Source organism: Misgurnus anguillicaudatus, chromosome 12 (genome assembly GCF_027580225.2).
Source record: "Misgurnus anguillicaudatus chromosome 12, ASM2758022v2, whole genome shotgun sequence".
NCBI classification, from domain to species: domain Eukaryota; kingdom Metazoa; phylum Chordata; class Actinopteri; order Cypriniformes; family Cobitidae; genus Misgurnus; species Misgurnus anguillicaudatus.
Genome location: NC_073348.2, coordinates 40,426,113 through 40,439,126, shown reverse-complemented (window position 1 = coordinate 40,439,126; position 13,014 = coordinate 40,426,113). Strand labels below are relative to the sequence as shown.

General features: G+C 36.9%; 1 protein-coding gene and 1 long non-coding RNA gene across 5 annotated transcripts in view; both read right to left on the bottom strand.

The window, feature by feature from the left end:
* Window positions 1–219, bottom strand: part of LOC129446395 (uncharacterized) — a 142,990-nt gene extending 142,771 nt beyond the window's left edge. For all 3 annotated transcript variants that reach the window (XR_012372662.1, XR_012372663.1, XR_008645180.2), the window contains exon 1: window positions 88–219. This is a non-coding gene — a long non-coding RNA (uncharacterized lncRNA). The remainder of the gene's footprint in view (window positions 1–87) is intronic.
* Window positions 220–749: 530 nt separating this feature from the next.
* smad4a (SMAD family member 4a) lies at window positions 750–11,278 on the bottom strand. 2 transcript variants are annotated; one of them, XM_055207386.2, is made up of 12 exons: window positions 10,984–11,278; window positions 10,290–10,639; window positions 7,699–7,873; window positions 7,587–7,616; window positions 6,312–6,521; window positions 4,390–4,515; window positions 4,149–4,256; window positions 3,676–3,726; window positions 3,320–3,503; window positions 3,075–3,243; window positions 2,686–2,824; window positions 750–2,576 (listed from the first exon to the last, which is right to left on the bottom strand). In XM_055207386.2, exons 2-12 carry the CDS (start codon window positions 10,527–10,529, stop codon window positions 2,365–2,367), a joined length of 1,644 nt encoding a protein of 547 aa, XP_055063361.1. In that variant the 5' UTR covers window positions 10,530–10,639; window positions 10,984–11,278; the 3' UTR covers window positions 750–2,364. The 2 variants fall into 2 exon arrangements, with proteins under 2 accessions (XP_055063361.1, XP_055063362.1); XM_055207387.2 differs by lacking the exon at window positions 4,390–4,515.
* Between the last annotated feature and the right edge of the window lie 1,736 nt (window positions 11,279–13,014).

The following is a 13,014-nucleotide window of genomic DNA, read 5'->3' as shown; positions in this document are numbered from 1 at the left end:
TGTATGCTGTTATTTTTGTATGCTGTTTTTAAAAAGAAACATTATTTCTACCGCAACAATGTGCTCACATTGATGTAAACTACTTACCTTAATTCCACGCGTTACATAGTTATTTGAGAGATTATATAAAGTGATGCGATCTCTAAACTTGACGACAAAAACACTAAAGTTACTTCAGAGCAGCTTCTGTTCTGACAGGATTATTTTCCCGCTCAAAAAGGATGACGCTCAAGGTGACCGGAAACGCAAACGCCACCAGAAGTAAATGTAAATTAAAAGTTATCTTTTACTTACTGAAAAATAAAATTTTATTGACACGAGATATTAAAAAACAATAAAAGATTTAATAAATCTAAAATATTTTCACAAGTAACAACCCTTACAAAAAATTAACCAGGGTTTTGGTAGTAAAATCACGGTTTATTTTCGTAAGGGTAAAACTTTAACATTACTGAAATAACTTTTTTTACACACCTACATCAAATAAATCTATATTTCTAAATGTATATTTAAAAAAAAAATCGTGAGGAAGTATTGTGATATAAAGTGTACTGAAATTAATGAGCTTATAAAATGAATGTGTTATTAAACACAAAAGAATTAAAAAGCAATCACGTAACTGTATTTTTAATAAATTCCTAAAATTAGGAGAAATAATGCTGATCAGATGTTAACCCAGTAATAAGAAATCAATCAGGATCAATAAACATATGGAGGAATTACTTTAAAAAAAACTTGATGTCAGGAGGTTAAGTACTTTAAAAGCTCTGTTTATGCTGACAAACTGTTGTTCATTATTTTCATTCATATGGCTTACATCAAAACACGCACGTGTCGAATTTAACATATGAATGTAATTTACTATATGGTTATCTGATTTAAACATCAGAGAGGGAAGAAAACAACCCATTGAGCAAAGATATATATAATGATATAACAGTGCTGTGTTTATGAGAAAAATGACTGATGTCCTTGTAATGTTGCTCTATAACCAATACAAGCACACATTACAATAATCTGATTATGAGTTGACCAATCTTAGTCCTGTATCTAATCCATAAGAGTGTTTAAATTTTGTTAAAAGGTCTGCAGAACTTTTTATTGACAACCTGCAAAGAAAAAAAAACAAAGTGCTAGAACAAATGATAACAAAACAGAGCTAAGACAGAAAAATATTTAGAAGAATAAATGCATGAATCTGGACTAACCGTTACATATCTTCATGTGATGGTTAACTATTTAAATGTTTAACTAGCCAATTTCTTGCTAGTTAAAACTCCATCACATCTGACTGAAAGTAACAAGTGTCTTGTGTCAACCCTACCTCAAGGCATTTCGTGGTAGAGTCACAAAATATTTGATTTATTTATTGGTGTTCATGGACACGATTCTCCACTCTTTTTCGTGTCATTTTATGTATTGTTTTTTTCCTTTTTTTTCTATTTTTTAATTATTGTCGCTTGGGGTTTGGATTAGATTTGGGGTTTGGATGTAATTTTAATTATTGGTTTTTACATGTTTTTCTTGCAATTTTGTAACTATTTTCGCTTGAGGTTCGAATCGGTGTTTGGATGTCTAAAATGTAACAAAGTCGTTCTAAACCCAACCACAAGCATCAATGTTAAAAAAGAAAAAACAATACATAAAATGACACGAAAAAGAAAGTTGTGATAGGGACACATAAAACTATTTATAAAAATGTGTGCTAGGGACACGATAAAGACATTTGTGCGCAATGACACAAAAAAAGCAGAAAATAGTTTCCATTAACACAATAAATAAATCAAATATTTTGCGACTATACCACGACTAGCCTTGAGATTGGGGTGCTTGTGTCCATGCAACACTCCATTGATACGATCACCTGGGGTAAAAAAATCACTTTCCCCAAAACACTGCAACTGAATAGAAGAAATGCTACATGACATGTCAATAATCAATCAGACCATTAGACCTCCAAACTACTTTTAAACATACAGCCTGTATGGAGAGAGGTCGTGATGGTGGTTTAAACAGGTTAAAAAAATCTTCAATGATTTCGAGTAGTAATTCTGTTCCACTACCAAGACTGTGTGTTACCAGCTGTAATGTGTTTCTCAAACATTATTGAGGAGTTTTACATCTTCATCACCGCCTATAGCACGTTGCTCACTTTACTGACTGTAAAAGACTGTTTAATGAAACAAGAGAAACAAAATAGGCAAATAAAAGAGTAGTAAATGAGCAATGACTGCGTTTCAATGGAATCCAGACACTCTCAGGTTTTCCGAGCAGAAGGTCAGCGAGCCCTCATCTGCATCGGTCACACAGTTCAGCATTATTTGTCATCTGGTTGCCGTGGGAACCGTCACTCGGTCCAGCGTCTCAGTCTAACGGTGTTGGGTCAGCGATGGGCATCGTGTGCAGAACCTCATCCAGGAGCTGCAGAGCCCGGTGGAGGTGAATCTCGATCCAGCAGGGCGTCTCTTTGATGCTCTGTCGGGGGTAATCGGGACCCCAGCCTTTGACAAAACTCATGCGAAGGATGCAAAGGCGACGGAGATCATCCACACCGATACCGGCGGCCGCAGACAAACCTGTATGAGAGATTTAGAATGTAATGTGAATTCAGCAACAAGAGCTTGAGGGAGCGAATCTAGTTCTGTACATCTAGAATGTGTTTTAAGTGAACTGTGTGGCACTCACTGATGGCAGGTGCAATTCCTCCCACAGACCCGGGACCCGGGATGTTTCCCGCCACTGCGGCTGCTTGCGCAGCAGCTGCTGCCTGCGCAGTCGCTGCCTGCTGTTGCATCTGTCTGTGACACTGACGCAAATCAAACACCTGCAGGAATCAAACACAGTGAACACATGAATGCAGCTGGAGGTCTGATACATCATTCAAGACCAGCTGGTTATCATTTAATGATGCAGCAATAAGCCAGCTAGTTTATATATTACTACTTTGCTCATTAAAAAAGTCTTTCCACTTTTTTTAGGCCATTATGCATAGATTGTAAAAGTATAAATCGTTATAATTGTGCAAATAACATTTGAAGTAAAACGAATACAATTTTAAGAAAAAAAGCTCTCACCTTGATGTATGCACTGGGGTAAATCTTGTGTACTGCATCTCCAGGAGCGCGGCCGGCCTCACGGTCCAGATAGTAGCTCTGGACGAAGACGGCATGATCGCTGAGACAACGAACCCAAACGTCTCCTTCACCTTTACATTCCAGCTGGACGCCCTTTCCTATATGCAGTCTGAACACAGATCAGATCGGGCATCAGACTGGGTTAAGAATCGATCAAATGCAGTGATAAGTGTTCCTGTGCTCACCTCGCCCTCTCGATGGCCTCCGTTCTGTGGACGTTACTCAACTGGCCGAGACAGAATCGATCTCCTCCTGAGGGGTCCACGTACCCATCCACAGTGACGACAGGACAGGAGGAGGGCACTTTAAACGTCTCGCCCACTTGAACATCCATCTCAAAGTAAGCGATGGAGCACCAGTATTCAGGAGCTGTCAGAGATTAACAGAACGTTACGTAACAACTGATTCAAATTACATAAAAAAATAAAAAACTTAGAGATGGTAGTACAAAGAGCCATTTTTTAGCCATTAATACACGCATGATTAGAAAAACTAATATTCACAACAGAAACACAGACATCTTAAACATGCAGGATCTTACCCGGGTGATTGGATATCGGGGGCTGAAATCCTATGTCATTGTGTACAGGCCCTGATAGTAAAAGAAAGGTCAAAAATCCATGATTCCTGCTGGGATATCAGTGAGCACATTTACAACAGACAATGATGCTTCATATTTAGGGCTCCAACTAACGCTTATTTTCATAATCGATTAATCAGGCGATTATTTTTTCCGGTTAATCGACTACAGACTTATTATATAATTATATCACTTATTATAGTTAAATAAGGCACTAAATTTAGATATTCATGTGTTACAATGTACTGTTAGAAAGTTAAAAGATATAAAGAATGTCATGGTAAATCACATCTTCACCTGTTAATTTATTTATAAATCACAAACAACTATAAATCTCATTTAACAGATTACTAGATTAATAAGCGACAGATGGCGCAAATGTGCTATTAAAAACACAAATAAACTATTTTCAACAGATCATGTGAGAGACTCACAATAGTGTGCCGGATGAGCCATGGGCGGATGATGCTGAAGATGACCGTTCTGATGGTGCGGCACACTCGGGGTAAAACTGCTGTTCCTCGTCCAGGTAGACGTGGCATCTATTAAGAAAAGAGAGAAAGAGAAAACATCAAAGAATGGACGGGACACACGTCATCAAGACCCTCGCTGTGCTGGGTGAAGGAGATGCTGAGAAGCTTCCGGACTCTGGATGGAGGGACACTGATGGCTTACTGTGGTGAAATGTGGACGTCTGGCCTGGTGGGAAGCCATTCTGCTGTGAGCTCTGACCCGTTCCTGAGCCCATCGGCAGCAGCCCATCGCTGCTGTGACTTCCTGTCAGAACATTACTGGCCTGAGCTGGAGAGAGAGGGGGGGCATGCAACATATGTCAACACACATATATACACACACACAATGCATTAAATACCAAGCCTGGGTGGAATGACAGGAACCTTTCATCACCATACCGCCACTTTATACATCACAGAAACATCATTAACAACGCAGTGCATGATACTTTTTGCCTTGAAATTCAACGAAATGATTTGCATATGAAATAACTATCGTGCCACGATTCACACGTTTGAAAAACAGCTACTGTGTGATTCATACGCATACTTTGACCGCCATTGATAAGTTGTAATGCAATCCATATTTCTGCTATTATCCACCAGGTGTCGCTATTAAAACACTGAAGCATCCACTGATCCAAAAACAGTAAAAACTGTGTATGTTTTGATCAACACCTTAAATCTGATCTCTAACAAAAGTCCTTTACAAAAATGCAATTATCTCAGCTTTTTGCTTAAACTGAAAGCAGAAGGTCTGTTTTTTCACTTGATATATTGTATATTTATATATTTTAAGAAATTAAAACGTATATCCTGGTGGGAAAACTTCACAATAAACAGTATAACAAACAACAAAAGTCTGAAAACTAGTAAAACTAATACTACAAAGTGTATAACTACATCTCTAACTGAATGAAATATATAAAAAGCCATATTTCACCGTGACTGGACACAATGCAAAAAATGATTTTCAAGAAAAAAAATCTTGTTTTCAGTAAAATTATCTAAAAAAATAAAAAAATGGGGTAAGCAAATTTTTCTTGAATTTAGTGTTTAATAAAAAAAATTAAAAACTTTTTTTTTGCTTACCCCATTGGCAGATTTTTTTTTTGCTTGTTTTATGCACAAAATCACTTAAATGTGATATTTTCGGTATAAAAACTAGACTTATTTTCTTGGGTCATTTTGCTCAACAAGAAAAAGCATCTTAATTTAAGAATTTTTAGATATTTTTACTGAAAACAAGACAAAAATACTAAGAAATGTTTTTCTTAAAAATAATTTTTTGCAGTGCATCACTTGAATTACATATTACATAAACCCTATTTATTTTACCACACTGTCATGTAAATGCTTCATCTACGCTGATATATCCATTAAAATATATCTCAGGCCGGTTGCACCAGCTGGGTGTAAACCCGGTCTTAAGACTAGTCTGGATGTAAAATGTATATAGAATTTACACCTGTTGCTCCATCTAGTCATAGCATACGTCCGAGACTAATTCTTATGTCTAGTCAAAGGTAGGCGTAAGTATAAAGTGCTAACTTGTTTCTATGACAAAATAGAAATAATTGAATTGACGAGACATTGGTGCATCTAATGCATACGCGGGCACCAGGCTTTTATGCATGCAGAGTGACCGCATCAAAAAACTCTTACATCATATAACACTTAGATATCTTTTGTGCAGATGGGTAAGGCTTTCGTTTATGTGCAGGTTTGATGGGTCTGCATGTGAAGCACGCATTTGTCATCTATTAGCTGGCAGCAGCAAATGTGAGTTTGTAACAATAGTGAAGTAAATAGCATCTTAACTATCAATGTGGTTAACCACATACACGGTGACGCGCATCGTCTATGCTAAAAGTAGCTGCATCTGGTCGTAGTATTAGATGGTGCAACAGGTGTAAAAATTTTTTTAACGTAGTGCTTACACCCACTTCACAGAAGTACGGCACAGCAACATTTCTACCATCAAATGATACACAAACATGTCACCTCCACAAACATGAAAGCTTTCTTGTCAGCATGACCCGTGTGTTTAAGGATATAAGGGACGTAATGTGACGGCAGTCATACTTGTGGATCCCACAGTGATGCTGGAGAAAGCAGACGTGGAGGCCGAGCTGCTGCCCTCGACTGGCGGTAACATAGCTGGGGTGTTAAAGGGCTCCTGGGCTACAGGTCTCGCAGCGGGATGCTGAATGGTCTGCATGTGTCCCTCGGTGCTAGGAAGAGATTGCTGACTCTCATAATCATATTCATCCTTCACCATTAGAGCAGACGGACCTAAAAACAGTACAGTAAAAGATGCAAAAGTGAACACAAAACGATAAACTGTTCAATTTTGCTTTAGTTGATTAAAGCCGTAATGTCATCTGGCATCATTTTTTTTAAACAAAGCCTATGATGAATTTGTGCAAGCTCAGAAGTTTAATTTGTCGGGTGTACAGATTAGATTTACATTTCCATCCATATTTCTGAGAAAAATAGGACATTCAAAAAAGTGCAATGTAGACTGGAGTAATATTAATAATGGATTAGACTAAAACTTTGATTTTACTAGAGGTAGACCGATTAATCTGCACCGATAGTTAATTGGTGAAACAATTGGCCATCAGCAAAAAATTAATGCCGATAGTTTTTTCAAGTGCGTCCGTTGCTTAATATCATTATGAAGTAATTAATTTGCTGAATAGATGCTGAATTGGCAGAGAAACAACAGCAGGAACTTAAGTTTGGCGTCAAGGCTAACAGGACACTAATATTAGTAGTACCTTAAACAGTTACACAATAAATCCAACCCAAATGATAAATGTCATGATTATTACAACCGATTCACATTAGTTCATATTCAGCTGGCTACTTTTATCCATATTTAAGTTAATAACGAGAGAACGCAAACTATATGTCGCTGTCGGCTACGTTAACATATCAAACTTAATCAAAATCTGATTTCAGGTTTTTTATCATCACTGCAATACATCTTTTGTTATTTTCATTAGATAATTATTAAGTGTTAAAACAGAAACAAATAAAGCACAAGACTACACATATAATAGACATTTATGTCATTTCAAATTTACCAGTGGGAGTATTTCACAGTATTTTCTTTAATACTTATTCATATAATTAATATATTTTTATTTATAAATTTATTTCATTTAGCACATTTTCATGTTTCAATACTGTTGTTTTATTACTTTTGAAATACATTTCAGCACTGTTTCACTTTTAGTGTTAAGTTTATTTTTATTCAGTATCCATTTTAAAACTATCGGTCGGTAAAATCCACTATCAGTCATCCTCTAGATATTACACAGGTGATTTAATCACAAATCAAACTTCACTCACCAGAACTTGACAGAGTCAGTCCAGATAAATCTAAAAGAAAACCCAGGTCAGATGAATAATAAGCTACAACTGTAAATGCAATGAGAAAAGAGAAATCATATCTTAAACTGACCTATTCCTGGAGACACTACTCTCTCATAATGGTATGGGTTCACACAGACGCTGTCACATTTCAGATCAAAGGCAAACTGACAGTACTTGACATGTTTCAACTCGTTCTTATGAAGGTCCGGCCACCGCCATAAGCGTGCATAAATCACGTGTGGAAAGCCTTTACGTCCAGCAACCTGCAGACGTCAGGAGAAGACTCGGGTTAAAGGGTTACTCCACTTTCATAAAAACTAAATCACAATATTTACTCACCCCTATGTCAGTCGAAAAGAAAAGAAGTTTATTGAGGAAAACAATCCAGGATTTTTCTCAATTAAACAGACTTTATTGGACCTCAGCACTTTACAGTTTTAATGCAGCTTCAAAGGTCTCTAAACAATCCCAAATGAGGCTTAAGGGTCTTATCTAGCAAACGAGTTATTTTTGACAAGAAAAATGCAAAATAAGCACTTTTAAACCACAACTTGTCTTGAACTAGCTGTGTGACGTGCCAGAACGACCTTACCTAATTGCGTAATCACGTGGAAAGGTCTGTTGAGGTCAAATAAAGTTTATTCAATTGAGAAAAATCCTGGAATGTTTTTCTCAAAAAAAACTTTATTTCTTCTTGACTAAAATAATGACAAACAACTTAGATGACATGGGGGGGGGGATTATTTGGATTTTATTTTCATGAAAGTGGAGAAATCCTTTAAAAACACTCCATCAAACACAAGTTAAATCGAAGAAACTGAAACTCATTTTGATCCTCTCATGGTGCGTTCATATCAGACGCGAATGAAGCGTAAAGCACAAATGATTTACTTGTTAAGTCAATGCAAAGACGCGATAGACATCCTGCGGCGTGATTTCACGGGAACGAAGCGACACAAATGATGGAATTTCGGGTATTTGAGGCGCTTAACGAGTGATTCACAAGAGTTGAAAAACGGAACTTTGGCAGATATTTGCGCCGCGCTTATCGGGTTCTTGCTCTAGTAGTGAAGTGAATACAACATAGCGGGCGGAGGCAAAATACAAAACAACTATGGAAGACAAAATCATCGTCCCTGTATGTGGACACACGAGTTCCCGGAAATTTACCCCGAAACTTTCCGCCCCTTTGCAACCCTATGTATACACATCTTCGTACTTTTATAGAAACAGAAATAAAAAAGATATTGCTTAAAAGAAAGTAAGTGAGGTCGTACAATCTGGTAAGTTGTAAAAAAAATGCTCTTTACTCAATTTGAGCTACCGTATTTTTCAGACTATAAGCCGCGGTTTTTTTTCATATCTTGGCTGGTGCTGCGTCTTATAGTCAGGTGCGCCTTGTAAGTCAGTATGAATTAATTTTGACATTTTTGAGGCAAAAGACAACATTATTGCCTACAGTCGCGAGAGTCCGCTATATGCTGCTTCTGTATTTATGTAATTCAATGGATGCAGAATGACAAGTCTGCGAACTTCACGCTAGTTGGCTTGTTCGGTAAATTTAGCCTATTCAACATTCCAGGTAAGTTCTGTATGTTATGGTTTATCGTTTAAATAACTGATAATATTACTGTAACTTACAGACATCTATTCAGCCTGCTATTCTGTCTGCTATTGTTTAGTTGAATAACTTGCCTTTGCAGATTAAATGTCTGTTCTTCGGCTTGGATTTTGTGAAATAATTTTCTAAATAAATGCAACATTAAGTCCACTGTGACTTATATATGTTATTTCATCTTAACGACGCATTTTTGAATGATGCGGCTTATACTCCAGTGCGGCTTATAGTCCGGAATATACGGTATATATACACATATTGAGACTACATGGTAGCTAAAGCCGGCAAACTGAGCGTATTCACGTCTGAATTTGCTGCCATAATATATTACGCACAAATAAAGCAAGTTAAAGGAATAGTCTACTCATTTTCAATATTAAAATATGTTATTACCTTAACTAAGAATTGTTGATACATCCCTCTATCATCTGTGTGCGTGCACGTAAGCGCTGGCGTAATAGCACTTTTGTGAGTACTTCGACTCGCCTGAAAAGTCCGCTCCCCTTCTCCCTTTCATAATGGGAGAGGGAGGGTGTTACTGCGCCGAGTCGAAGTACTCACAAAAGTGCTATTACGCCATAAAATATAGTTCCTCTTTTAAATCCGCTTAGAAAAGCGCTACATTTTATTTTGTACCACCAAACTTGCTCATATAACTACTCGTCTTAAATAGGAAAAACGTTGATGTGTTTGGTCACTTCTAACTTTATCTCTAAATGGTACCATTGAATGAATGGGGCTAAGCTAAATGCTATCGAAGCGTCGCAGCGCGCTCCAGCGCTTACGTGCACGCACACAGATGATAGAGGGATGTATCAACAATTCTTAGTTAAGGTAATAACATATTTTAATATTGAAAATGAGTAGACTATTCCTTTAAGTCAAAATGATTAAGCATCCAACTACGTGCGAATAGTGTGATTTATTCGCTTCATTCACGTCTGGTATGAACACACAGGAATAAATCATTATAATAAAAAGACAGATTTGCAAGAACAGAATAAACAATTTGGATTGACTGAATAATATTCTTTAAAAACACGTTGGATTGATGCACACACCTGCAGACGTCCGTCCAGCGTGCGCTGTATAGTCACACATTTACTGGGATGAGCTCCATTAGTGGTAATGGCGGTGATGAGAGAATCCAGCTCATCTTTCTTCTCCTTCAGTTTCTTCACCAGACTCTCGATGGCCCGTTTGGCGAAGGTCTCGCTCTCACCGCCCTGTCTGTGACACATCAGACTGTGGACAATACTCAGACAGGCATCATTACTGGTGGGTGTGTTTGTGATGGACATCCTGAGCTCTTTATTGACCTCTGACAGGAGATCGTCTGACTTTCACACTCGGTTCAGACCCTTCAGCATCTACACACTGCTGCTTGTGAAGGGTCCATTCACACTGTGTCCTGTGGAAAGATCCAGATTATTCAATACAGATGCAGCACAAACATGTTTTGTAAAGTGCTTTAAACAGCAGCACTGTGCAATAAATATCACGTGGGTATTGATTTCATGACATCTTCAAACCCGAAATCTAACAATAAGTACTTCATCAGGCAAATTAGACTTTAAATGATGATAATTTTATAAAGCTGTAATACTCCTCTGCTACAGTCTCTTGTGAATGTAAACACCGTGTTAGCATGATCCGCTAAACATTAACGTTAGCCTATGACAAGAGATTACTTCAGATTGAAATCTATAACTTACACAGACACAAACATCATTACGCTTACATAACCACTCATACCTGACGTGTCTCCTGTCGGCGAGTTTGTCTGATTCTGTCGTTTCTTGCAGGTTTTGAAGTCAATCTTGTTAGTGGCTAGCGCGTGAAACTGGTAACTTGAAACGTTTTAAAAGCGATTGCCAACTTCGCAAGTTTTACATTTAAGCGTCAGATTTTAAGTAAAAGTTTTGATTTTAGTAACAGGAAGGCGTCAAAAGTGTCGGCGAGCGAAGAAAATAAACAATATAGCCGCGATGATCTCGACGCACGGTATCACGCCCAGCTGCGCAATATGGCGAGTCGCGCATGCGCATTGCACTCACACGATTTTTTTTTATGAAGTTCAACAAAACAACACATTAAATCAGTAATTATACAGTCATAAAACAACAAAAGGAAGAAAGAATACAAACAATGCTAGGAATACACAGAGAACAATAATGCAAATAAAAGGACATAAAGGATAAAAAGAGAGATATAGTTTTTATTGCTTTGAAAAATTGTGCATAAACTTGTCTAGATCATTTTTAAATAAAGAAAATGTTTGGATCCAGTGCATTTTTGCTTATGTATGTACACACAAATTAATTATATAAAAGTTACTTGTATTCTCTTTTAAGCAGTCAAACAATCCAATCCAAACAATTTTTTGTTTCTTTAAAACAAAAAAAGATATAACTGTCCCAAATAACTAACAAAAGATGACTGAATAAACAATAAGAGTTCTGTCCAAAATATCTCAGTGTCGGTACATTGCCAAAATAAACGTATAACATCTTTCTCGGAACAGTGACAAAACAGCAATTAACTTTAATGTCTGCCTTATATCTTCTAAGATTATATCTTCTAAGGTTTTCGAGTAACAGTCAGCAGATACTGAGGAAAAGACTATACTTTCTCCCATGATATAACTTCAATCGGCAGCATAATTCCAAATGGTTACATAATAAGATATTGTAGTTATTCTTTCTGAAAGAAAGCTCTGACTTATTTTTTGCACTCACCCGACTATGCCGCGCTACACCTATAGGCTGTATCTCAATCCGAAGTCAGCAGCCTACGTAGGTCGCATTTGTAGGCTGCATACGTCATACAGACTGTGGATTGAGAACGGCGCATAAAACATTGACCATCCCCTCGCAGGGTGCAGCAACTCTAGAGACAGTAGGGCAAATGTTAAAGTAGTAGGGGACAAATGAAAGAATTAATTTAAAAAAATGTTCTTTACTTTCCTTCTTTCTGGTATCTGCAACGACTCTTCGTGTGGCGACCCCGTCCAGGGCACTAAAATGACGTTTGGAGTTTGTACCTTACCGTATTCCATCCCGGGGAAAAATTATTTGGCCAAAAATATGTTTTAAATATATATGCTTCATACATTTTGTAGAAATTAAATATAAAATATAAAATTATAATAATTTTTATAAATGTTGTGATATCTGAATAATAATTTGTACAAATTAACAACCCTTATTATTTATGGCCAACAATCCATATAGACTATATAAAATGTAATTTTGAAGGGCACGTGACGTATCTACACTGTCAACACCGTGTAAATACCAAGTTGTATGTAATAATAGGACATTGCTTTCAAACATGCTGTAGACCAATATACCATCATTATGGTTGGACTGACACCTGGCGTGCATGTGTGTAAATGCAGTACTTTAAATAGAAGGCTAACACAAGAAAGTATTACAATATTCTTAATATTCTGCGAGTTTCTTATAAATGGCACTTTTTATTAAATACAACAAATTGGCACCAGTGACATAAAAACAATGCCACTCACAGACTACGTTTTCAAAATGACTACATTTAAAAATTGTATATACTATATCATATATAGCTTAGACAAATTATGTGCTTTATTACATATAAAGAATAGTATGCCTCCCCATTTTAAATATTTAAATTATTATTAATTACATTATTATGATCATAATCTTGTTGAATGAGAGTCCAGATGTCCTATTTAGCTCTCAATTCATTTCATGCATTGTCGGTTACCTAAAACACCAGACAGTCAAAAAGGAAACACAAAAAATC

What these genes read in the sequence shown, in the direction of transcription:
- smad4a (XM_055207386.2), bottom strand. Translation starts at nt 10,529, where the DNA reads ATGTCCATCACAAACACACCCACCAGTAATGATGCCTGTCTGAGTATT. An exon ending in CGCTGGACGGACGTCTGCAG is followed by an intron (nt 7,874 to 10,289) that starts GTGTGTGCATCA and finishes TGACGTCTGCAG; the next exon opens with GTTGCTGGACGTAAAGGCTT. An exon ending in GAGGCCATCGAGAGGGCGAG is followed by an intron (nt 3,244 to 3,319) that starts GTGAGCACAGGA and finishes ATCTGTGTTCAG; the next exon opens with ACTGCATATAGGAAAGGGCG.